Genomic DNA, 27,739 nt, shown 5'->3' on the forward strand with positions numbered 1-27,739 from the left:
GTCAAATTTTGAATGAGTTAAGGGAAGAGTTAATTTGATAGATTAACTTGTTTAATGTTAGAGTTGGCCTTCTTAAATGTTCACTGTGAGGCGAAAATATTTTAAAAATGCAAAGATCTGGTGGTTCTGAAGTGATAATATGAAATACCCACAAAAACAACTTGTATGTTATTTCAGAATTGTCCTAGTATACAGTTAGCATTATTTACATTGAGTCACAACTTTGGTTTCAGAGAATTCCATTATTATTTAGGGAGGTTATACTAACATGAAAATACATTTTTCTTTCTACCCAATAATTATTTACAACAGAAATTAAAGTTCTGATTTGAAGTTCTTATGCTGTAGTTCTAATTCATTAAAAGTGCATAAAATATTTTCTTGATTGAAGATTTTAGAGCTTTCAATCTTTTTATCATTTATCCTGTGTCTTAGCGTATAAAACACGGAACAGTTTTTTTGTTTTTTAGTATTATTGAAATATGACTAAAATGTTCAGAAAGAACAGGCCAGTTTTGAATTGGGCTGACACCTCGCTCAGTATGGAATCAGTATAAATGTTTTATACTATTCTATGCAAAATAAGTACTATATCCAAATTGTTAATGTATTTATTTGCATGCTTAATATTGAGTAGATGATAACCAGATGAAGACTGAGAAACATAAGAGCTTTGATCCTGAGAACTGTGTAGGAATTATATCCCAAGAGTAAAGGACCAGTTCTGTTACTATTGAGATTTGATACTTAACTAAATGACATAAATGATACTATTTTAACAAGACTTTTCCTTAAAGTAAATGTGAAGTTATTCTAGATTAAAAAAATACAAAGGAATGCTATTTTACAGAGCTTGAACCAATTTATATTCCCATTGGCACTTACCTCCCCAAACCTTTAACAGCATGTATTATGGAACTTACAGATCTTTGTCAGTTTCCTTGCTAGCCGGAAAATGGTATTCTCCTTAAGGAATGCTATTTTAAAGAAACTTGAAGGTAGAAAAATAATTTGGTTTCTTAACTTCTGCCAGCTTCTGTTTGGTATTTATTACTGAGCATACTCAATGTGTACTAGTATAATTCAGTTTGTTGCCTTGCTGTTACAATTATTGTGGGGTTTTTTTTGTTTTGTTTTGTAGACTTTCTTATAAAAGAAAGTAACATTCTGACTACCTTAAGCCTATATTTTTCATTGAAGTTGGCTTTTTGATTTATCAGTTCTTTAATGCTGTTATTCTCATGTTTTAAAATCAGGATCTGACCACTTTTGGTGAACTGAAAAACTTGAATTTCTGAATAGGTTCCTGAATTTGTGGTTATCTTGCCAAGGTAAAGATAGTAAGACCTGTTTGTGTAGACAAAGAACAGCAGGCGTTTTTGGTCATCTTTGCATGGAAATTGATTTTATACGGAAAAAACCACCAAGGACATTTAACAGTAAAAAGATAGTGAATGACCAAAAATGTATACATTGTAAAAAATAGATAATTTAGCCTTGATGAGGGCATGAAAATTTAGTGGCAAAGAGGCACTGGTTTTAATATTCATTCAGTAGGGGAGTAAAATTCTGTAAAATGTCTTTAGCCACCAGGAGGAGTTAGTTGTGTGTGGTCTGCTTTTTAGATGAAGAGCTCAATAGTTAAAAAGATCAGCTCATTTAAAGAAGCACTGTTTTGAGGACAGCCTATCTAAGCCACAGTGCTCACTGTTAGCTACTCCAGGCACCCAGTACAGTGTCTGGAACATAGTAAACATTCAACATGGTCTATTTATTTCAATTAATGTTTGATATGATGAATTTCAGTGGAGGCAAATAATATGGACAGTTACTTGGAGCTCATTGTCATGAAGATTGGTCTGTCGTATTGTTTTAGTTACTTTTTAAGTTTGTCCACAGAATGGTGAGCCATTTATTATATTCTCAGCCCTCTTGACTATGTGTATACATTCCTTAACTATGAAAAAATTAACCCCAAACCATAGAATTCAGATGACTTTATTATGGAAACTTACAGAAGGGTAATAAACCAATGTCAGCGCTGCTATAAATTAGTTAATAGAAAGGAATTTATTTTTATCTTGTTGATTACAAAAGAATATATAATGTAAAAACTCAAATAATAGAGAAATATAGAAAGTTAAAAGATCCTAGTAATCCTATCAAAGAAGCAGCCATTACAACAGATTTTAGTCTAAGTTCGTCCACGCGTATCACATATTTGCAATTTAAAAACAAAAATGGTTATATTATCACTGCTTTATAGCTTTTTTTTTTTTTAACTTATTAGGAACATCTTTAACTGTATGTGTGTATAATCTGCCTCTTCTTGCATAATGTCCTTAGTATATCTTCATCGTTAAGTAAGAATACTTCTGTTTACATTGGTTTGAACAATCGGGAAACTGATTATCTGACATAGCAGAGATTGTATGGTTCTAGATACAGATAGATAGTCAAGGTGTAGCTGTGCTTCTCACTGATTCTCCTGGTTCTTAGCCTCAGGCTGAACTCCTCTCCTTTGAGTCTTCCTAAGCTAATCACTGAGAGAGAGAATGGGATCACCATGATTTAATTAGTCTGATCCTCAGGGATGAGATGAATGTTGGGCAAGCATTCCATGTACCATGGTTCATTTAATTTCCTATTGAAGATTATTTTCAAGTTTTCAGGATTATAAATAGTGTTGTTATGACATCTCTGTACCATATAATTTTATGTACTTGTACAACAGTTTCTGTAGCCTAGATTCCTGGGGTAGAATTCCTAGATCAAAAGAAGTTGACAGAGACTGCCCAACTAAAGTTCTGATTTGAAGAGTATGAACCTACCTACCAATAGAGGGCTGTTTCCTTAAATCCCAATCAGGGCTGTTTACTTTTTATCCATTTATGAGGGCTGCTGCCTCCTGGGTTCTGCCAAGGGGACAGACTGCTACCCCGTAGTAGCTTCATCTGATTTCTAATGGGATGCATAAGCCCTGGTCAGAAATTTTTGAAAGTTTGATCAGTCGAACCATTTATTAAATTTCAGCAGAATATTACTGATTAAATTGCAGGGATAGCATTTCCCTTATGCTGCCTCCCTGCCTCCCTTCTTTTCTTCTGCCTCAGGTTACAGAAAACTGGGTAGAAAATAACATCCAGTCCTCAAAATGCAGCTTCAAGACAGGAAAAATTGGTGCTAGTTAAGATGGGAAGCCAGTTTTAATGATAATTCACTTACTGTATCTGAGCAAATATGTAGTGTGGGCAGTCTGCCCATGCAAAGTGTGAGCAAGATAAAAGGAAATGGCATGGCAACCCTAAAAACACATTATAGAATAATAAGAAAAAGGCATGTGGAAGACAAAAGAATCCAGTCTGGAAGAAAATAGTACCCAAGGAACAAAAACTCTACACAGTTTATCATGGAAAAATGTTATTAAGAGCATAAATTCAATAAAAGCTCAAAGATAAGATGATGATTAAAAAAAATGAGGTGGAGAAGGAGATTGCAGAATTAATGAAATAAAATGAGAATCCAAACCACACCACCACAGGTCATAAATTAGAAACATAGACAAGTTAGGAAATCAGGTTCTAGCTTGGAAGAAAGGTTTGAGCCAATCAGAATGAATGAGAGGTAGGGAAGAGTAGAGCAGTTAGAAAAGAAATGATAAATGCTGAGAACAAAGGAGATGAGCTTAAGACCCGCTAGTGTCCCTAAAATAACAAAACAGAAGGTAATTCAAAATTAGATGGAAGACAGTTTCCCCAAATGAAGGAATCGTGCGGTTTGCACATTAAGGGGACTCACTACATTAAAAAAGTAGTTGCAGTTTAGGGTTAGAGTGAACAGAATATAAACACCATAAAAATAATATAAGCAATAGAAGTTACACAGTGGGGGAAGGGAAGATAGAGCAAATCCAACTGTACCCCCAACTACTCTGGCTGACCCCAGATCCTGAGCCTGTTTGGTACAATCTCTTCAGGGAATAAGGATTAAATGAAATTCTACGTATTGAATGATGAATCCTCACCTGCCTAGTCTTTTTCACTCGCTTGGCCCAGAATACTGACGGCCAGGTTTATGCCATCTAGGCAGGGTATAGAAATACTTCTTTCAGGGAAAAAAATGGCATAAGAGAAAAACCTACAGATACTGACATTTGGGGGTTCTCTAAAAGGCGGGTTCCTTTTCGCCCCCTGGTACAGTGAAGCTGACCAGGTGAATTGTGCTACTCCTGCACAGTGAACATCTAGTCATCTGTTTAGTGTGTTTCTTTTTTGTTGGTTTTTAAAAACATACCTTTATTGAGATATAACTTCATACCATAAAACCCACCATTTCAAATGTACAATTCAGTGGTTTTTAAGTATAGACACAGCTTTGTAACCATCACCACAATCTAATTTTAGAACATCTTACCATGCCAAAAAGAAACTCTGCCCATTAGCACTCCCCCTCCTACCCACCCGTGCACACCCCCTCACCCCCTTCCCAGGCAACCACTAAAATACTTGCTGTCTCTCTAGATTTGCCTGTTCTGAACATTTCATATAAAGTATTTTACTTTTAAGTAGAATGAGAAATGAACAATCACTGGGCATTTCAGGAACACCTCTAAAGTGAAATGCAGAAATGAAAACAAAAAAGAAACTCAGTGGAAACAAAGGCGATATAAAAACCAGAAGATAACTTTTAAAAATGTCTATTGTTTTATATCCGTAAAACATGAACAGAGACAGTCAAGAGGAATATTCAGAGAATAAGAAAGCTCTTGGAAATTAAAAAATATGAGAGAAGAAAATTCAACAGAAGTAGAAACAAAAAGTTAAAAAGTTCCCTTAGTCCAACAGAAAAGGCAAAAATAGGGAAAATGGATTAAAACATAAAAAAAAAATCAGAGGGTTAATTCCAAATGGTAGTATTCCCAGCAAAAGACTAAGAAAAAGAAAATCTTAAGGATCTGGGCAGAAAAAGCAAGTCTTTAAAAAGAAAATGCCAAGAACCAAAAGACTTGACATTGTAGATTAAGAAGACCCATGGGTTTCCAGCATCATGGCTGAAAAGACACCCACTCCAAGACATAGGATTGTGAAATTTTAGATAACCAAGAGTAAAGAGAAGATTCCAAAGGCTTCCAGAGAGGGCAGTGGTGGGGGGAACATCTTACCTAGAAAGGACTGGGAGCCAGAATGTCTGAACTTTTCAGGTGGGAAACAGAAAATAATGGAGCAATGCCTTCAAAATTCTGAGGCAAAATGATTTCCAACAGTTACAGTAAAGCCCTTTTTAGACTTTAAACAATCTTTAAAATCTATTTTACCCTTTCTCAGGAATCTACTGAAGGAGGTACTTAAAAAAAAAAAAAAGAAAAAGGAAAGTATGAGAAAGTCTTGGAATCTAGGAAGCAGGACACCCAAAAGCATTGAAAGAGGCAAAGGGAATTCACAGGATGATGGTGTAGGGAAGTTAGAGGACAGCAGCTGTGCCTCTGGCTTAGAGAGCAGCCAGACCAGCTCAGAGCAGGTGAGGTGCCTCCAAAAAGAAAGACAGAAGGAGAACAGAGAGCACAAGCAAGTAGTTAGAGGTGATGTTTAGTTTCTTTGGAATATTTGAGGATGGTTTAGTGACAGGTACATAAGTGACAGGTACATAAGGATAAAATGAGGCAGTTCTTAACATCCAAAGAACATGAAAAATTTACTATAAAAAAGGAAATGTGACTGTGGTTTACTGTGTGGTTCAGCTGTGATGAACATTTTCATAACCATAATGATGTAGATACTGTGCTATTGATTCAGCCGAGAGGAGAGGATGTTACCATGGAGGAGGGAATGGTGAGTCAGAGAGAAATAAGTATGTGGCAATGGGAGGCTTGTGGGAAAAGGGTACTAAGTCCTCTTCTTCTAGTGTAGAAAGCAGGAAGTAACTACGTCTTGAAAAGTCTATACCTAATGTATGCTCTTTAAATTTTGAGGTACACAGAAGAAACAGTGAAGAGTTTACAGTGTCTGCCTTGGGAGCCGAAATTGGGAGTGGGGAGGGATGCAGGGAAGGATTGGTAGTAGGTGTCATCCTCTAATTGTGATCTGGGACCTTGAAGGTGTTGATATATATTATGATTTTGATGAATATTAAATTTTAATTTTACGAAGATAGGCTACAGAGTTTTCTATTTTAAAAACTAGGTCCTAGTTCCATTTTTTTTCTATATTATGTGTTAAGATCATAAACCCCTTTGGATACATCAAACAAAATAGAGGACAACCTCCTGCATGTTTGCACATTTTGTAACCAATGGCCTCAGTGTGCTATAAAAATGAAAAATGTGAAGACCTGGATCTTGCCCCTTGGCCCAAGGAACTTGGAGCTTAGAGGTTAGATAAGCCATGTACATAACCCTTGTTGAAACATAGCTCTGATCATATCTGCCTTGATTTAAAACCTGCAGTGGCTCCTTTAGTGTGACTTTTCAGGTTTTTCTAAAATCCTAACCCTAAATCTACCACAATGATATACTGCCTCACGCCCACTAAGATGGCTGTGATCAATGATAACAAGTATTAGCAAGGATGGGAAGAAATTGGAATTCTCACACATAGCGAGTGGCAATATAAGATGGCTCAGCTGCTTTGGAAAACAGTCTGGCAGTTCCTTTAAAAGGTTTAACAAAGTTATCATATGGCCCAGCAATTCCATTTCTTACTATATCCCCAAGAAAAATGAGAACATATGTCCACACAAAACTTGTACATGACTATTATAGTAGCATTATGCATAGTAGCCAAAAAGTCAAAACAACTCTAATGTCCCAGGAACTGATGCATGTGATATATATCCATCCATACAACAAAATATTATTTGAAAATAAAAAAGGAAGTATGCTACAAAATGGATGGATCTTGAAAACATTACGCTAAGTGAAAGAAGCCAGTCACAAAAGAGCACACGTTGTATGATTCCATGTATATGAATGTTCAGAATAGACGAATCCATAGAGACAGATAGTAGGTTAATGGTTGCCTAGGGCTGGAGGGAAGGGGAAATGGGGAGTGATTGCTAATGGGTAAAAGGGTGTCATTTTGGGATGATGGTTGCACAGCTCTAAATATACCAAAAAAACATTGGGTTGTGCACTTTAAATGAGTGAATTATATGGCTGGGAAAGGGTTATCTGGGGCAGATTTTCACTGTACTCAACGAAGGTGTTATTTGTAAAAATCCTAACTCTAACCTACTTTTCCAGCCTTATTTCCCATTCTTCCACTCAGCCTCGACCAATCTTACTTGCGTTCTTTCTACCCACAGTGCGGGTCTTTCTCCAGTTCATCAAGCCCACCTGCCACCCATTCTTTCAGTTCTGGCGGAACTTCCTCTTTCATAAAATGGAAGAAGTAAACCCCTCTCCGCAGAAAGTAAACCTTGCTTTCATCCTCTTCCAGACTTCATGTCTCTAGACACATCACTTTATGTATTGCAACATACAGGAGCTATGTGTTAAGTGAAAATCAGCCAACATTTGACAGCCACACATAGTCAAAAATTAACCTTAGAAAATCCTTGAAATCACCTGAACAGTATAGTTACCTCTTTACGTTACACTCATCATTTTTTTTCCCTCCAAGATTGGGACAGATCTCTGTCTTGCTGAACTCTAGCTGAAGAAATTGACTTGCATTTTTAGGTGTTAAAATAAAAAAGAACAATAATAGCAACAATTGCCTAGAGAATAACACGAATTTGGATCTATGGCGATTGGCTCCAGCCTTCTTCCAGTCCCAATTTTCAATCGATTTCAAAAGCTAAAGCTCTTATCTTGTGTAGGGTGAGGGTGGGGCAGTAATGAGAGGGACAGGTGACAGAGTGGTTGGCTTATGAACTGACTTGTCATTTGGGGCTACTTTAATTCAGTGTATATTTTGTGTGTATGGCCTGTTTCTAATGAAAGAAATCCTCTAACAAAACAGATGTCTTCAGTTACTCCCACACCGACTGGAAGAAACTGCTTTTCATAAACTTTGTAATAAGTCAACCTTGCATTTTAAACAACTGAATATTTGGAACCCTACTTACTGCATTGTGGTGGGGTTTTACTCTACTGTAACCAGACTCATGCTCCACCCAGCTGGGTGGTCACACTCTGAGGGGCAGGCTGAAAGCAAGACCTACTCAGAGAATGGCAGAATTATGTCTTTTCACCTTTATATTCTAAGATATATACTTAATAAATAAGAATGGTAGGTGATATTGCTGGATCTTTTGAAATCTTTTGTTCTTGTTCTCTACTCCTCCCCCACCAAACAAATAAAGTTGATTTGTTAAAATAAAATGTGCCCTAGGGGCGCCTGGGTGGCTCAGTCGTTAAGCGTCTGCCCTCGGCTCAGGTCATGGTCCCAGGGTCCTGGGATCCAGCCCCGCATCGGGCTCCCTGCTCCGCGGGAAGCCTGCTTCTCCCTCTCCCACTCCCCCTGCTTGTGTTCCCTCTCTCGCTGTCTCTCTCTCTGTCAAATAAATAGATAAAATCCTTTAAAAAATAAAAAAGTAAATAAATGAAATGTGCCCTGGAAAGGACTAGTTGAATAAGTGATGGTACCTCCATGCAGTGGAATACTAGGATAGCTGTTAACAAGGCAAACAAAACAGCAAAACTGGGTTTATAACATGCATTTGAGTTTTGATAAAGGATGTATACATCTATGCATATATCATTCCAAACATATTTGTGCATGCATAAAATATTTCTGGAAGGATATGTACTCTGTTGGTAATAGCAGCTGCTGCTGGGGAGAGGAACCAGAGTTGATAAGGGTGGGAGGAAGACTTAGCTTTCATTGCAAATGCTCTTTCCAATTGTTTGACTCTCCCCGTGTGCACATATTACCTTTCCAACCGAAAAACATGTATATCATCTTACTAATTAATTGTTAATAGTTCAGGGTAAATGGGTGTCAATTCGAGATGGTTGTTAAATGAACAGAACCTGTAGGTGTAGTGTTATTGGCACTACTGTTTGATTCTCTAGCAGCTAAGAGAGATTCCACCGGTGATTGATGTATTTGTGTTTTACAGAGTTACATCCATTTGGGAGAACAGCCTTCAGATCACTACAATTTCTAGCTTTATAGGAACATGGCTGGGAGCCTTTCCTATTCCACTCGATTGGGAAAGACCTTGGCAGGTTGGTTTCAGCTGCTTAAAGCAACAAAAGAAATGGACAGTGATGGTAAAACTGAAGAAGCTAACCAGTATGTCTGTATAAATTGTGTTGTTGTCCAGTTAAGTAGGGATGCCAGTTCCCTCTGTCACCGTAACCTAGGCGATTTCTTACTGGCCCCAGGGCCCATAGGCATCCGGATCAGCCCAGTTCTGTCTTCAGGCACTGTGTTTTCTACATGTATAGGTGAATAAATAAGCTTAGTTTGTGAATATTTATAGGAGTCTTTAAAAAACAGGGTAGAAGTTGCAGGAATTTCCTGTTTTCAACTTTGATACTCATTGCCTTTGTGGTCTTAGATTCGTATCTTCTTAATTTGATTTATGGCCAAGTTGAATGTTGATTGTGAAATACTTTTTAAAAGCCTAATATAGCGAAGCCAGTTTTGAAATAGGGGTATGTGATATTGGAGGAAACTTGTGAACATCAGGTTTTTTGTTTCTGATCACAATAGGTTATAGCTAATAAGCTAGGTAAAGCACTATGAGGTAAGTGTTCTTTTTATTCCCATTTTACAGTTGAGGAAACTGATTCCTAGAGGATATGTAATATTTCCAAGGTCACTGAGTTAGTAATGAATATATCTTGGTCTTCATTTGTAGTGGCTTTTGTAGTATGCCGTTACATAGTTATCCCCAGATTTATTTAACGGATTCACTACTGATCTTTTAGGTTATTGCCAGCATTTCACTATTACACATAGTGCTGGGATAAACACCTTTGAATCTATATTTTCATGCATTTTCCAATTATTTTCTCAAGATAATTTCTCCCAAATGGAATCGTAGTATTAAAAACTAAATACACTTTCTTTTTTCAACACAAAGAGAATGGTTTTCCTATTACGAAGACAGTACGTATTTATTTAGAAAATTTAAGTAATATTAGTAGTTATAAAGAAGAAAGTAAAAATTACCAAGTATCCAACCACCCAGAGGCAACCCTCATTTCATTGGTTTTTGGTGATAATTTGTGCAGTTCTTTCTCCATGTGTATAACTATAATATATATGTCATTTTTTTTTAAACCACCCTGTCCACAGTCACTTCATTGCTAAGTCAAAGAAAGACTTCTTAGACCTTACTGTCGGGGCTTTTCTGAGCATTAACTCACTGGAAACACACTCTTTCCCTGCTTGAAACTCTTTTCTTGACTTTCTGCAACAGCTGTGTCCCCTGCTTTTCCTTCTCCTTTTCTGGTTTCTCCTCCTCAGTCTCCCTGCAAGCTTTTGGATTGACTCCTCCTAAAACACCAGTATTTCCGCGATTTCCAATATCTTTCTTCTCCCACTCTCCCTGCATGACCTCCTCCATTGGCCATGATTGCAATTAAAATATGGATACTGAATCCCAAAACTTTATCTCCTGCCCAGACGTGGCCCAGACTCATAAATGCAGCAGGATGTTCCTCTTGAGGTTCCATAGGCACCCTGAACTTAACATGCTTAAAATTCAGCTTTTTCTTTCTGCCCCTGTAATTAAGTAGCACTCTCATTCACCCATTTGCTTGGGTCAGAAACCTACCGAGTCATCCCTGATACCGCCTTCTCCTTAACAGCTCAGGTTGAACTGGGCACTGGCCCTTTTGATTTTAGTGTTTCGTGGGGTTTTTTTGTAACATCTCTTGGATCTGTCTTCTCCCCATTTACATTTAATTCTCTAACTTGTACAAGTGTCTCTCATCTCGTTTATGTCTGCCCTACAAACCACTCTTTACATAGCAAAATACTTGATCCTGTCATTTCTCCTGCTGAAAAATCTTCTAGCGGCTTCCTCGCTGCTTGCCTTGAATAAAGCCGGAGTCCTTTGGCATAACTTATAAGGGCCTCTATGATCTCGTTTCTACTTGGGTGTGTAGTACATGTTATTCAGATCCCAACTCTTCCATTTACTATGTGATTTGAACAAGTTAACTGTAAAATGGAGGTAATAGTAGTTGTGAGGATTAAATGAGATCATTTGTAAGAAATGTTAGCTATTATCTTAAATTACAGTTACCATTCTTATTTATAAGTCTTCGGAAAATAGTATTATCATTTCCTTAAGATAAATTTTTGAAGTAGAATTGCTGGGTATGCATTTTTTAAATCATTTTATTTTTTTCATCATGATAAGTGTGCTCTTTAATCCCCATCTCCTATTTCCCCCATCCCCCCAACTCCCTCCCCTGTGGTAACTATCAGTTTGTTCTCTGTAGTTAAGAGTCTGTTTCTTGGTTTGTCTTTCTCTTTTTTTCCCCTTTGTTTGTTTTGTTTCTTAAATTCCACATATGAGTGAAATCATATGGTATTTGTCTTTCTCTGACTTATTTCACTCAGCATTATATTCTCTAGCTCTATCCGTGTTGTTGCAAATGGCAAGATTTCATTCTTTTTTATGACTGAATAATATTCCAGTGTGTGTGTGTGTGTGTGTGTGTGTGTGTGTGTGTGTGTATGTGTGTGTGTGTGTGTGTGTCTATATATATATATATATCCACTCACCTGTTGATGGACACTTGGGATGCTCCCATAATTTGGCTGTTGTAAATAATGCTGCTATAAACATAGGGGTGCATGTATCCCTTTGAATTAGTGCTTTTGTATTTTTAGATAAATACCCAGTAGTGTGATTCCCGGATCATAGGGTAGTGCTATTTTTAATTTTGGGGGGAACCTCCATACTGTTTTCAAATTGGCTGCACCAGTTTGCATTCCCACCCACACTGCACAAGGGTTCCTTTTTCTCCACATCCTCACCGGTCCCTGTTATTTCCTGTGTTGATTTTAGTCATTGTGGCAGGTGTGAGGTGATATCTCTTTGTAGCTTTTTTGCATTTCCCTGATGATGAGTGATGTATATGTCATTTTTAATCTTTTTTTTCCATCAGCAGTATGTTATGGAGCTCATTCCTTGTCATTGAAAATTTACATACAAGTAATGTTCCATTATTTGAGTAAAATCATATATCAGTTTCTTATCAGTGAACATTTAGATTGTTTATAGTTTCACATTTATTGATTTACTATTATTAATTACGGTGATTATCATATTTAAACAGACATCTTTGCATATTTGTCCAGTTTTCTCTAGTATAATTCCTAGTTGATAGCTGGGTTAAATCTTTGATAAGTATCTCACTTTCCAAAGGCTTTTGAGGGATTTGGATTATATATTTTGCACCTAAATGCCTACTTTTAAGTCCATTCTTTGCTCTATTAGATGTCATGTCTCCTAGAGAGACAGGTTGTCCTTTTACATTCAATAAGTCTGGTGGGTTTGCCCTTCCCTGTAATATTCCTCTGTTGTATATTATAGAAATCCTTGGAGGTTTGGGGTGTCACTGATGCCCTTCTCAAGGTTTTAGTACTGATAAAGGTATCTTTTATACTGGGAGATGGAGATCCATTTGTACTCAAGTTACCGTCTTACAGAACTTAATTTCATTCAATAGTGTCAGTGATTTCTAAATTGGAGCAGGATAATCAGAATCATTAGAAACTATATATAGAAAATTGTGTCTTAACCTGCATTAGATTCAGTACTTTCAAATACATGCAATTAAGTCTAAATACAAAGTATTGGTACATAAAGCACCATGGGCTGCAGCTTTAGTGAGTTGGTAAGGTAATGTATGATTAACATGTCAGTTTGCATATAGATGGAATATTTTAGAGTGTAAATGTTTGATATTTTACACTTGGCTAAATCACAAGTTTATAAGACTATGTAGAAGTGGAAACTGAATTATGGGGAGTAGATGTGCCCAAATCTGGGTTAGGTTTGCATAGAAAATATATGTGTTAATGATTTACAATCCATTTATCTATTCTGGATTGTTCAGGCTTTTAGCTACTTTTCTACCTCAGTGCTTGTTTACAATAAGAGGTAAGCTGGATCCAAATGGATGGGTTCACTTGTTTAAATTAATGTGAAGTTTCCATTTGAATTACTGACTTTTTTTAAAAAATATTTTCTAGCTAGCTAATTTATGTAACAAGTGTTGGTCTTCATTAAGAATGTTTGATTCGACTGGACTATCACTGGTACTTTAGTTGTCTTTACTGTTGGGTTGTTTTCAGAGTGTTCCTAGTTAATGACCTACTTATTCACTATAATCTTTTAAAAATTATGATACATGCTGTTGGTGGCATGATAGAACTAATGTACAAAGTAATCATCTGTATTCACATAATAATCCCCTGCCCCTCTGTCTTTCAGCAGTTATTTACTGATAAACTAGGGAAATGATGAGGCTTCATTGTTTTCTTTCACTTTTTAATTTCAGCAAACAAGGTGTTTTGTTTTGCTCTGTTCTTCATAAGTAACTACCTAGAGTCAGTACTCAGTGTGGCTCATGATACTGACAGAATCTGCCAGAGTAACAATAAACTTGAGAAAGGAATATGGCATTACCTCAAAATGGAGATTTTTCTAGAGCAAAATTTCATGGGAAGAGACTACTGTATACACTTAATATTATCTAAAATATAACATGTATAGGGCGCCTGGGTGGCTCAGTCGTTAAGCGTCTGCCTTCGGCTAAGGTCATGATCCCAGGGTCCTGGGATCGAGCCCCACATCGGGCTCCCTGCTCAGCGGGAAGCCTGCTTCTCCCTCTCTCACTCCCCCTGCTTGTGTTCCCTCTCTCGCTGTGTCTCTCTCTGTCAAATAAATAAATAAGATCTAAAAAAAAATAAAATACAACATGTATAAAGAAGAGATTTTAGTTCTCTGTGCCTTGTAGCCCAATACAGATAGGATTCGTTTGTGATAAAGCAAGCCTTTCTGGATTGTGATCTGGTTTTCAGAGAAACAAGCGTATCCAGTTAAGCAAAGATTTCTTCTTTAAAAACACACACACACACACACCCTCACAAAAACTCTTACATGTATTAGTTCAGTTTTCTCTACTTTGAACTCAAATCTGACTCTGTATAGTTTCAGAGGCCCAACATAAACTTATAATGACATGAATTCTGTATTGAGCAGTTTCAAGCTTATTTATATTTTTTCTATATGACTGGAAAGGCCCATTGAAAATATGTAATCTCAGTGAAAAGAAGTTTTTTCATTTACTAACAGGAACTTTAAATAATTTTAAGTAATGACAAGTGACAAAAGATAGTAGGCATCTTTATATTTGGAGGAAGCCTTCCCTTTGTAGGAGGCAGCAAGAGGATTTGATTAAAGAGAATATGGTAGGGTGGCTACCCATAACCTTGTTGGTCATTTTTGTTGTCTTTTAAAAAACTATTTGCAAGACATCTTCTCTTCCCTGCCTTAATTATTTGCCTTAAAATCAGCAAGAAAATAAACATTTAAATTGCCCATAACCCAGACAGCCTCCTTCACTCCCAGAAAATGCTGATGGTTTTATAGTTACTGACAAAATAAACATTTGACTGTGGAAAACCTCTGTACATTATAACTATTTGCTGTAAGTAACTAAATAGCTAATTAGTAAGTATTTAAGTTCTTACTCTGTACAAAGCATATATTCAATGTAAGTATAACAGGTATTTAAATATTATACAGGACTGGAATTTAATTATTTGGTAACAATAATTAAGGTTCAGATGTAATATGCTCTAAATATTTTATAGAATAGTTATGAGCTTTTCATCTGGAAAAATGGTATAATTCTTTCCTTTATCAGAAATAGGCCAGTATTTCATGTTGATAAAAAAAAATTAATGGAAGTTTAAGAAATGTTGTTGGTTATTCTGAGCAAAGGAAATTTGTCATAAAGTTTTTAAACCCACTTGTTTTATTACTAGGTAGACAGATAACACGATGATTAAGAGCTCTGGCATCAGATTACTAGGTTCAAATCCTGGCTCTGCCACTTACTAGTGAGGATTAAATAATATAATCCTAACAAAGTACTTAGTTCAGAACTTGACACATAGTTACTGCTTAATCAATGTTATAGGCATTTGTGACTATAAAAGGAGTCGTTTAATGACTGTATTTTTAGCATTACAAAAAAAATGCAAATTCCATTATTTGGGTTCTCAAAGTGTTAGAAAGTGCATTGATTGCCACCTTGTGTTATTTATTTATTCTGCCTGCCAGTCCTTCAGTTGGTAGAGTGGATTGTTTAATTCATCTTTTTGTTCTTTGGTATTTAAGGTATTGGATTTCACATAATTTTCAATTCTGTCCGACATTTCAGATGGCAATAGAAAGAAAATATAAAATGTGTAGATCTCTCTATGTATGTACCAGGCATGGGGCTGGCACTGTCCACAGGTAACTTAATCCTAACAAGTGTAGTGAAAGGTGGGTTTTTTACACATAAGAATGTCAAAGTGTGAGGAGAGGAGTACACATCTTGCTCAACATTACTGGGCCGATAAAAGAAAGCCTTAGGATCCAAACCTGATTCTCTTCCTTGCTGGGGACTCTGAAACATAACTTTTCTTCTTCCTTTTCCTTTTCCTTCCTTCCTTCTCTCCTTTCTTCCTTTCCTTTCCTGATTTCCTTCTCTCTTTTTTTTTAAAGGCCATAGTTTAGATCTCTTTGGAAAAGCTTGAGTAGTTATTGTATTGCATTTCTTCCCACACGTAAGAATTTCATATAAATGCCATGACCACTGTGGTGCATGTATTTTAGACCATACAATTTAATACGTTTGTCGGAGAGAATCTGAAGTTAGTATGCAAAGCTTTTGTGTCTAGTAAACCCACAACTGCCTTTAAGCCCTGGACTGGAGTGCTGCTGCCTCTAAAATGGAATTGAACCAGATAATCACATCTCTTTTGAGTGTACTTATTTTCTATAAAGTTAAAAGCAAAATTGATTTAAGACTTTTTTAAAGCAATTTAAAATTGTTTAAAAATATTTGTACTTATTCCCATGACAGATAATTAAGGCATCGTTGTATGTTAAAATCTTTGTTTTCTCTAGTTTTATCAGGTTACAAATTTAATATTTGTGAAAATGTATATTCATTTTCTAAAGTCACAGATGCTACAGATAATTCTTTCATAAATTGAAGCTGGAGATCATAAGGATTACTGGAAATATTGTTAGAGCGAGGGGTAAAAATTTAATTATTGAAGAGTGGCATGTTTTTAGGTTAATTGGTGTTTCTTTTATCAAAGGTATTATACAGTGTTATAGACAGACCAAAATAAAATACTAATTTATATGAATATGATTTATGTTTCAAGCATGGAAAAAAAACCTGTAATACTTAACTGACAGAAAATGATTTTGTATTTAAAAGGTGGGTTGTATGGTAATCATGCTGATAATGCTCTGCTGGCAGGACTTTCATGTGAGAAAGAATAGTGCTAGCCAGGTTAACTTATTTGTACGATCTTGACCATGTAGCGTTACTTTCACAAGAACTTCCAGATTGGAGACCACACACCTGTCTGCAAATAGCTCTTCCTAAATCTGTGCTCTTGGTCATGGGAGAGTGGGTAGAGTACACCTGGATTGGTGCAGATTTACAACCAGAGAAATGTGTCCAGATGAGTAGACTCATCTATGAAGTATTCCTACATCAGACAATAGCATTTACGTTAAGAAGATCGAGAAAAACACCTCACTTACAGTCCATTACAGAGGAAAATATAAATCATCATTTAAAGCCAGTAGAAGTGTCAGCAGGCTTTGAAAGATGAATTCTGTCATGCAACACACATTTGTGATAAGCACAATAAACATTAAAAAGTAGCTTATGAGAAATTTAGAACTAGCTGCCTCAAACTAGCTTCCTTTTTTTATCCGAAAGAGCCAGTAATCCTAATGACTGTGAGTTCTGTTTCTAGGTTTTCTGATCCGCAGACAGAACAGTTTCCCTATGATATCTGTGACATCCTATATCTTTCCAAAAATTATATCACAGCACTTATTTTTTAGGAATTTGTTGTTAAAATTAAATATCCAAAATCAAATAATCTTAGTTTCAATTTAACTGCTTGGTTCATAGTAGGGGCTCAATAGTTTTGAATGAATGGAGTCATTCATATGAGACTATTAAAAATGATACAAATGTCTACCAAGTGGTTGGTTTAAAATCAGTTTTTGTATTACACTTCTTAAAATTTATAAAAAATAACAGCAAGGAGCAGGAAATGCCTTTCTGTTTCTGAGGTGAGGCTACATATGGTTAATATAATGCAGTGTGTTGTGTGGCTTTTGAGAGTTTTCTTATAAGCTTTATACTCCCCAGACATTTCATGTGAAGAATGGCATGTATTAAAGAGGATTACCAGGGCAAGGGAATAGTTCCTACAGCACAGTATGACATTGCTCATGAACTATTTTATTTGTTCTAAACCGCCACTTCTGATTATCACCTACTAGTGTCCATCACCTAAGAAAGATCGGTGATCACGTAAGTTTAGTTTTTTCCAGCTAAAACATATACAAAATAATACTGATGCATGGTACTTTACAGCTTTCATGACAAATTCTAAAATAATACAGTAGCCCCACGTTTTAAGTACAAGAGGGACTGTTATCCTGTTTTGCACATTGGGAAACTGAGGCTCAGTTGGTAAGTGATCTGGCCCAGGCCACACAGCCAGTAAGTGGCTGGCCTGGCTCCGCAGCTCAGCTCATTCTCACCCCACTGACTGTGCTACTTCCCAGAAAAGCAAAGTAGAGCTCGTAAGTGAAATAGGAAGTATTTTTAAAAGTAGCCTAATGTTTATATACAATTATTTTAAAACTTTCGTTGAATATCTGAAACTAACTTCAGAAGAAATCGTCGTCTAATTTCAAATACCTGATCATCATTTTAAGAAACCTGCAATAGCTCATAAATTGCCATGCTCAGTGACATACCAAACTAGCTGTTCTGTGGTAGTATCAGAAACCTGTGGGTATCATTTCAGTGACAGGACAAGATTAAAAATCTACTTGCATTTAATACATGTTAAAGGAACCTAAGTAATAACCGTGCAGATTATAATTAAAATAGATTTAAGCCTTTTACTCTCAAATCACATAACAACAAATAAATGCCATCTACATTACTGAAATTGATCCTTAAAATTCTGAACCAAAATGTAGAGGGTCACTGTATTATTTTGACCAACCAGAACAGTTAATAAAAGTACTTGTTAGGGTTGAGTGATGAAGAATACAGGGATTCTTTTTTTTTAAGATTTTTTATTTATTTATTTGACAGAGACAGACACAGCGAGAGAGGGAACACAAGCAGGGGAAGTGGGAGAGGGAGAAGCAGGCTTCCCGCTGAGCAGCGAGCCCGATGCGGGGCTCCATCCCAGGATCCTGGGACCGTGATCTGAGCCGAAGGCAGACGCTTAACGACTGAGCCACCCAGGTGCCCCAAGAATACAGGGATTCTTAACCAGGAGTCTATAGATGGGGGTCTTTGAGCCCCTGAAATGGTATGATATATACATATAAAATCTGTGGATCATGTTTGACAAGAAGGAAACATGAATCCTGTTAGATGTAGTTTTTATTTTTATTTATTTTTTTTTAGAGGGGGGATGGAGCAGAGGGAGACAGACAGAAAATCTTAAGCAGGCTCCACCCTCAGGGCAGAGCCTGACACAGGGCTCAATCTCAGGAACCTGAGATCATGACCTTAGCTGAAATCAAGAGTTGGACGCTTCAGTGACTGAGCCACCGAGGCGCCCCTAGATACAGTTTTTTAAACTACAATTTAAAATTTGGGGAGGAATTTTTTAATAGCTTTAGAGATGGTGTATTTGGGGAATAATGGTGTTCTAGATTGTAATGACAACTTATATGTCTGTTAGGAATATGGGCTAAAAATTATCAATTTATAGCTCACATGTACCATGTGCCAGATACTGTTATAGGTATGGTTCTCAGAGCTGCTTAGTGTATTTTCTCATTATCTCATTTAATCAGTACAGCAACCCCGTGAGGCGGGTTTTATGATGATCCTCATTTCACAGATGAGAAACTAGGGTACAGAGAGGATAGGTGACTTGCGCAGGGTCACATATTTAATAAATGGCAGAGCTGAGACTCAAATCTAGTCTAATACAAAAAGTAGTATTCTGAAATCATTATTCTGTACTACTTAGAACATGTTTTGAAAAGTCCCAACACTACATAGATATATCAGTAATGCCTGATCAGAAGAGAGCAGTGTGGTCTTCAGGTGGAAATAAGCTTGTATAATTTTGAAATGTCTTTCAACCAGCAATAACATGGATTTGTTTAACAGAGAAAACATACAAAGTTAAATCTGTACTTATTGAGAAATCGGTTTTCAGCTTATTAGGGTGAAACTGTTTTACTTCTGAGAGAAACACAGCTTTTTGCTGGTACCAGGTACCCAGACCCTATAATATTAGGCCTTTCTTAATGCTGAGTATTTGAAGAGAACACTGACCTTTTTTGGTTTAAGTGATGAGAAAACAATGTTGTTAAGGAGTCATTTGGTTTCGAGAAAGGATAATAGTAGTACTCTAAGCAAGACACTTTGTTCATGTGATGTAGCTGTTCATTTTTTAAAATAGGTTTTTTAACAGTAATTGTAATAATTTTACCCACTTGCATGATAAATTATCTTTTGTCATGCAATGGGTTTTTTTTTCTTTCCATGTAGTGGTTAAGAATTTTTTAATTTATAAAAAACTGGATAAAAAGAAGACAGTAATTTTGGTGGCAAACACTTGTGAATGACTTCCTTTACATGAATGTCTTTTAGTTTTCTATTTTCCTTAAACAAAACAAGATAATTATATATAGCCATCTCAGATGACCGTAATTTGGAGAAATGTTTGTAGCATTGCAGTTGGATTGTCTGTTCAGTAGATGATACCAGTTGTTTTTGTTTCTTAAGCCTATTTGTGGCATGAAGAATGTTAAATAGAAACATCTCTGTGTGTAAGACAAGTACCCAATTCTAAATGGAAAACCCCAGGATCTCAGTATGAAAATGCAAGATGAAGCTAAGATGGTTCGATAAGTCAATATGAGATCTGTTGCCATTGTGTAGTTTTAAATTTTTTAAAGCATTTGTAAGAAGGTTAGTAGGAAATTCAATCATGAGAACCTTAGAGGAAAGGTGATTTAGTGGGCAGCCTCCCCCAGCTCCCTTCGGCTGCTCCTTTTGCCATTCCCTATCCTGGGAATAAAAAATCAGAAAGGTTGCCCATACATGAAGAAATTCTCCTTTAACAAAATGTGTCACAGTTAAGGGCTCCTTATTCCGGGAAAGTCAAGCAGGAAAGCCTGATTCATGACTAGCAAATAGTCTTCAAAGCCAGTCCAACATTTTAACTTGCTGATGGCATGGATTTCTTAAGAATTGAATAAATAGCAAGTGTTCTAAGCCTCCACCCCTCATTAAATACAACTTTTAAACTACTGGCTCATCTCAGCACATCACTGGAGGTGCAGTACGGCGGCTGTGTAAGGAACGTGCGTGTGTGTGCGTATGTTTGGAAACGAAGAGCCGTACTGAAATTACAAAGTGACTCAAGTAGAATTTAGTGACCCAAATTGGAATTTGGCTAGGATTCATGAGGGATTATTATTCTCGCTACACTTTGACAATGTGCTTTTTTAACAAAGTGCAGGTGCTCACACTTGGCTGGTGATTAGACTCACAGCATGAGAAACAGGAATGAGTATTACCCCAAACGTTTACATAGGGTGTTAAATAAAAACTACTAAGGTAAGAAGTTCAATGCTTTACATAGATAGTAAACTATGCATATTATTTTATTTATAACCCCATGTGTTAAGATGGGACACTGTTAAAGTAACAATCACTTAAAAAACAACAACCAACAAACCAGTTATTTAATTTGGTACTTAAGAGTAATAATTAAAAATCAAATGGAAGCAACGCCTAAAGTAACTAATTCACAATAAAAACCATTAATTCAGGCTCTACTTACTGGAAATAAGATCATTCAACATGGGCTAACCTAAAATGTATCTGTAGAAACAGAATAAGGGTACAAGTTAGCAAAGTATTAGAAATAAGATTTCAGGGAGCCCCTAAAATTATTTTCAAGAACTTCAGAACTGATTATATGCAAAAAAAAAAAAATAACTGTACGTTAAGTTCATTCATACATGACCTTATTTGAAGCAATGTATTTGCATCGACTAGCAAAATTCATGTCAGTAAGATATTTTTGAAGTATTTTATTTCCTAGATATTTGACTACTTTGAACTAGTTGTTCCAGTGATTAGTCTCAATTTCTGCTGAAACTTAAGTCTTTAATGAGGACGTGCTTCTGAAAATAAGGCAATTTTTCTACAATCTGCTCATGAATAGAAAACAAATCTTTGGTTTTTATAGGGTGGCAGGAAGGATTGAGTGCAAAAAGAAATACGAAGGAATCAAAGCAATGAAAAGGCTCTGAATAAGCAATGGGAAACTCCAAACCCCATCAAGGTCAATAGAGTACCTAAGGCACCTCAGGTTCAGATGATACAATCATCTTTGCTTAGAGTTCTAATGATCTATATACAGGATTTTTACCATCTTAAGAATGTGCAGCTGAAAAGGTAATGTCCAACAATGAATACTGTGAATAAGAAAGAAGAGAATCGTTAAGAGTTGATAAATGGGAGAGATGTTGGAGGTCCTCTCGTTCTACCTCCCATGTTTATAGATGAAGAAACTGAGGCCCAGGCAGGAAACAGTGACACCAGAGTTTGTGTTTCCGGATTCCTAGTCCATTTCTCGTAGGGCATATCAAATTCTAGACTTTAACTTTAATTGGCTAGTAAACCAAGTATGAAAAGCTTCAGAGGTGAATTTGAAGAAAAAAAAAAGTCCCCATCAAATCCCCAAAGGCCAGTTGGAAACGTATAATACTTTACTGTCTTAATTCCTTTATACCATGTGTTGGACAACTTAGTTAATATACTAATTGACTGACGCAATTCCTTTCAGTTGTATCTAAAAATAGCTAATAATTAACTGACCCAAATTAAATGAGAAAGTTACATAAAGATTCTGTTTGAACACACATAAGGCCATGGTACTTAATATGAACCATCACTTTTTGGGAGAAGGAAGACATCCACTGTCCAGTTCGGAGAGAAAGATCCTGACTAGTTATCCAGTAGACTTTCCACTCTTCAGTGGGGAAGATGATGCTTATATTTTTAAAAATCTCTACAAAGCTCACATACAAGACAGTACATCCCAGATTTGTGACTGATATGAGCATTTAAGGCTGTCATTTTCAAGTATAAAAGTTTAGTGTTCCATTACCCAATCTGTGCAATAGACACAGCGATTAGCTCAAGTCATGGAAATTAACAGAAGCTTACCAAAGACATAAATAAATCATAATTTAGTCAACAGCAAGTTTAAATGTAGGAAAGGCTGGAGAAAAATTTATGGGTTAGATTATGCTTCTCTGAACTGCATTAATTTGTTCACATTGAAACTTTATCTAACACTATTGTCTGTTACATGGCATTTGGAACAAGGAAGATCCAGTAGCAGACCAAACAAGGAAGCTTAATTAGGTTACAGAACTAGTAATTAAGATGGTTCACCTCTAACACAGTTCTATGGCCTGATCCCCCAGAGAAAGATTAGAAAAGGCTCCAGTATACCAAATAAGCTTCACAGATGAACATAATTTTTTTTTTTTTTTTTTAAAGCAGGGCCTTTCACCTAGGGACTAGCATGCACTGCTTGTGGATGAAAGAAATCAACATTATTTACTTCTGGCTTGCTTGATGTAATATTGCAAAATGTAATATGGCTGGAGAAAATGGGTATTTAGAAGCCAGTATTTCATTTAACTGACACTCTAGTTGTGTACATAAGTTGTAGTTCTAGAACTTCTGCTATGGTTCCAATACCTGTGTCTGAAAGGTAACATCAGTATTACTATGGAAGCAGTTGCTTTGTTATAAATTCCATGTAACATGCTCGAATTCTAGGTCTGTTCTCTTTAGCACTATTTAAAGTTTCTTGTAGTTTGGTCAGCATACACACGTCTCATGTCATCTGATTATATAAGCCAAGGTGGAAATTAAAAGACAAAATTGCCAGCTACTTCAGACAGCTATATCGAGTCCAGGATTATGACAAAGTCTGACCCAGAATTTTAATTTGTAATTTTAGGGTGTATCTCATGCAGTTTGGGGAGCATCAGACTAAATCTACAGTCACCAGAAGCCTTGTTACAGTCGAATGTACATTAACTAGAATGTGTACATTTTTAGTGTTCATGATAAATGCGGTTATGACCTTATTACACTTTTGGCATTCTTTAAGAAAGCACATTAAGCTTTAATATAGAAATATTTAGGTTACACTTAACTTGTGCTCAAGTAATAATAAAACAGTTATTCTTTTTTGATCTCATACATCCTCTCCTCAGGTATGGCCCATCTCCTGTACGCTTGGAGCGACCTTTGGCTACGTGGCTGGCCTTGTGATTTCACCACTCTGGATATACTGGAATAGAAAGCAACTTACATACAAGAACAATTAATTGGAGCAAAGGGAGAAGATACTTCATTGTGCAGATTCCATAAAGACTGTGCAGAAATGTACATGGTCTAAGCCAGGCAGTTCCATTTACAGCACTGTTTTTTATGTAGTTACAACATGGTGTGATTGTAGCTTTTTAAACTATGAAACCCCTGAGATTGTACCTTCTAGTTGAAATAAAGTATTTATAGTAGATTGTGGCTTCAGATGCTGTTTGCTGCTTCTTGGACCTTTAAGAAACATTCTTAATGAATTTTATAGAATTCTGAGGACAGGTTTTGTTTTTGTTTTTTTTTTTCAAGTTTTAAACTGCTTCATTATTTATAAGAGGTCTGGGTATAGCTGTAGCATTTCATATGCTTTTTGAGAGAAATGGACAGTTTCCTTGGCCACTGAAGATGTTTCTCACGTAATCAAACAACAGTTTATACATCTTGATCCTATTCTTTTTTTTACTGTGTGTTTCTTTGGAGTTAAAATGGCTATGATAGCCTCATCAAAAACAGTCTTCAATCCCTTCTGGGTTAAAGCCGAACATTCCACATAGCAGCATGCTCCTATCTGGGAGGGAGAAAAAGAAATCACAAACATATAAAATCTTTTTTTACACAGTTGGTATGACACACCCCATTATAAGGAAGATGAGAAAACACAGCTATGCAGAAGGAATGAAATCATCATCCATATTCATAAAAACCCAGAGACAGCCAACTAAAAACTAAGTGTATATCCTTCCACACTTATTTTATGAAAATTAATGTCATTCATCAAGTATGTACCGGTTACCTACCATATGCCAAGCACTGTTTTAGGTGCTGGAGATAATGTCAAAGAACTGAACAAAAGACCGAAGTCCCCGCTGTGTGATGCTTACATTTGCTTAAATCCTACTGGGGGAGGGGCCCACCAAGGGAACAGGGAGCAGATGGTGGTGTGCACTTGGGAGCACAGAGTGGGGGAGATGGGGAGTGCACAGGACACAGGTGGGAAGCTTCTCAACAAAGTGGTGTGAGCAGTGAGCGCCACGGAGGGGAAGAGTTTCCAGGCAGACAGAGCCCTAGGTGGGAAGATGCTGAGGCAGGAGCATGAGTGGAGTGTTCAGGGAATGGTAAGGAAGCCAGAACGGCGGGAGAGAGGGAACAGCAAGCCGTGAGGCAGGTGGTGAGGCAGCCCTGAGGCCGGGATACGGACTTGGGCTTCTACTCTAGGAGAGGCTCCATTCATTCATTCACTGGAAATTGAGCATTCTTATTTTGCCAAGTGAGAGAATATAGCAGGGAACAAAATTAAGTCTCCCCGACTCTCAGGAAGCTTACGTTTTAGAGGGAGAAGACCACTGCGAGCTACTAGAGGTAGAATGTCAGAAGGGAATGGAATACGTGGTCTAGGGAAGGAAGATAGATAGGGAGTGGGGACAAGATCAGGCAGGGTCTCACTGAGAAAGTGATATCTGAGCAGAGACCTGGACGGAGTGAGAAAATAATGTTCCATAGGGAAGAACACTCCAGGCAGAGGGAGGGGCAGAAGTACAAAGACCCCGAGGTACGAGACTTTGGGGACACAGCAAGGAGGCCATGTGCCTAGACTACGATCAGTGAGGGCAGGACATAGCAGGGGTCTCTAGGCCCCGGTAAGGGCTCTGGCCCTCTGTGACTGGCTGGGGAACAGAGCAGTGACCTGATGGAGCTTGCATTTTTAAAGACTCACTCAGGCTGCTGCGTTGAGAACAGACTGACATGGGGTCACAGACAGAAGCAGAAAGGTGAGTCAGAGCTGTTCCGGTAATCCAGGCCAGAGAGAGGGGGGCCTGACCAGCCTGTTAGAGGAGCGGCCGGTGAGGAGCCTGCGGATGCCGGATGGATTGTGAAGGTAGGACAAGAGCTTCTGCCGCACGGCTGCCTGCACAGGAGGAGAGCGAGAGCAAAGTCGAGCGTGACTTCAGGGTTTTGGAGCTGAGTAACTGGGAGGACAGGCACGGAGGAGGAGATTAGGAATTCTGTTTTGGACATGTTAATTTTTAGATGCTTAGCCACCCAGATGGACTTGTTGGGTGAAGAGCTGGATAACCGAGTCTAGAGTTTAGGGAAGCGGTCAGGCTGGAGATAGAAACTTGGGAATCTTCAGTGGCAGACTTTTCAAACCACAAGACCGACCAGCTCACCTGGGCCTGGTGAGGGTGGCTGCAGAAGAAGAGATGTTCCAGAAGCCGCATGCTGATCCCTGGGCATCCAGCATGCAGAGACAGGGACTTGAGACACGGAGGAGAGGCCATTGCCAGGGGACAGAACCAGGAGAGGGCAAGCAAGGGGGCCGGGCGAAAGTATTTTAAGAAGGAACCCAGGAACCCACTGCCCCAAATGCTGCCAACAGGCCTCCAAATGGGATCCTAGTGTTCTGCAACCACTTTTTTCCCCCTTAAACTACATAATAAATATAAATATCTCAATAGCTGTGTTAGTATAAATTTTTAATAGATGTGGGGGCTTTTTCTTTTTTTTTTTTTTTGGCCTTTATAAACAATGCAGCAACTTTGTAGCCATCTCTTTAAGCACATCTGTAATAATTATTTTAAGATAAATTCCTACATATGGAATTGCCTGATCAAAAGTGTGCATGACTTTAAGGCTTTTGCCTATTATCAAGATGGCTTTTACTCAATGATCAACGATACGAGAGTGCCCATTTCCTTGCACCCCTGGAACAGTGGCTATTATAATTAATTTCTTTTTTTTTTTTTGCCAATTTTATAGGCGGAAATTGAACTTGCATTTGACAACGAAGGACTTAGAACATATTTCCTATATTCAATGGCAATCTGTATTTTTGGTAAATTTTCCATTAATGTTCTTAGCCCATTTTTCTACAGGGGTATACATGTCTTTTTCTGATTAATTTATATGTAAGGAACTCCTGTATACTAAGATATTAACCCATTTTTTCAGCCACATATGTCAAGTTTGTTTTATGACTTTCAATTGTATCTCTGGCATTTGATGTATCAAATTTTTATGTAGTTAAATCACCAAGATTTTCATTTACCAATTTTACCTCTATGACATTTTAGAAATCCCTTTCTCTCCCTGAGATTATGAAACTGAATGCATGGAATTTCTAAAGCGATTTGTTAGTGAAGCTATTTGTCTTTTGTTTTAGGAAAAACTGTTCTCCAAAAAGTTTTCTCACTTTCTTCTGCCTCCTGATAGTACATTTAAAAAGACCTTATTACATTCTGTTTCCACAAAGGTCCTATTAGAGTCACATCTAAAAAAATAGGATCCAATAATGTTAGGGGGCAGAGAGAAAAGTAAGCCTAGCTTCAGGGCGAGGGAGAACAGAAGTTAAAAGCTTTATGCACATCACAGTGGTGTATTTTTTAGAATGCTAATATTTTCTTTCATAAAAGGATTGGAAGAACATTCAACACATTTCTTTTCAAACCTAGCCATCATTTTTTGGTTTTAGCTGCAGATTTAAACTCATCCTATATGCCATTCTACCACCTACTCCATGAGTCTTAACTGAAGACAGAGTCTGCTTTGGCACACTATAAACATTTAAGAGATTTCAAAGGGCTTTTTCTGACGCCTCTTTCTACAGGTAACTTAAGAGGAAAATATTGTTGGCAGTGTCACGCAGCTGTGCGTGCCTGGGCTCTGCGGTCAGGTCTTCCCTGCAACCCAGCTCTGCCACTTATTACGGACGGGACCTGACAAGTTATCTGACATCGCCAAGCCCTCGTTTGTTGTAGTCAGACCCGCGCGAGCAGGTGCAAGGATTAAATGAGATAATGCACGCACAGCACTCAGCACAATGCCTGGCATAGAGTAAACGCACAATCAGTGTCAGCTTCTATTACTACCCAAGCTGCTTTTACGTTCATTTTTACATTCTGTTAAGGTTCCATTACCTCTTTTGCTAGTTTCTGTCCTTGTTCCACACAAATGGGTTTTTCTTTCATATCATTCAGTCTTGCTAAAGTTTTGGGGTCATCTCGGAGATCAATCTAATCAAGAAAGGTCAATAATGTCCCGTAATGTTACAAGTCTTTAAAGATACATCAAACATGGAGTCCCATTTAATCCCCCATACCCAAAAAAGATTAAACAGAT

At 37.3% G+C, this 27,739-nt stretch overlaps 2 protein-coding genes across 4 annotated transcripts in view; one reads left to right on the forward strand and one right to left on the reverse strand.

Annotated features, from left to right (window-relative positions):
- Positions 1-23,823, forward strand: part of PIGF (phosphatidylinositol glycan anchor biosynthesis class F) — a 109,443-nt gene extending 85,620 nt beyond the window's left edge. For all 3 annotated transcript variants that reach the window (XM_078056611.1, XM_036121675.2, XM_036121676.2), the window contains 2 exons: positions 9,061-9,169; positions 23,518-23,823. In XM_078056611.1, the coding sequence (XP_077912737.1) occupies positions 9,061-9,169; positions 23,518-23,631 (223 nt within the window). In that variant the 3' untranslated portion in view covers positions 23,632-23,823. The remainder of the gene's footprint in view (positions 1-9,060; positions 9,170-23,517) is intronic.
- The window catches only part of RHOQ (ras homolog family member Q), a 38,201-nt gene continuing 31,300 nt past the window's right edge, over positions 20,839-27,739 (reverse strand). Inside the window, exons 4-5 of the mRNA XM_036121671.2 lie at positions 27,538-27,633; positions 20,839-24,191 (exon numbers count right to left, since the gene is read on the reverse strand). Coding sequence (XP_035977564.2) covers positions 24,036-24,191; positions 27,538-27,633 — 252 coding nt within the window. The 3' untranslated portion in view covers positions 20,839-24,035. The remainder of the gene's footprint in view (positions 24,192-27,537; positions 27,634-27,739) is intronic.

This window comes from Halichoerus grypus, chromosome 10 (assembly GCF_964656455.1).
Source record: "Halichoerus grypus chromosome 10, mHalGry1.hap1.1, whole genome shotgun sequence".
Taxonomy (NCBI): Eukaryota; Metazoa; Chordata; class Mammalia; order Carnivora; family Phocidae; genus Halichoerus; species Halichoerus grypus.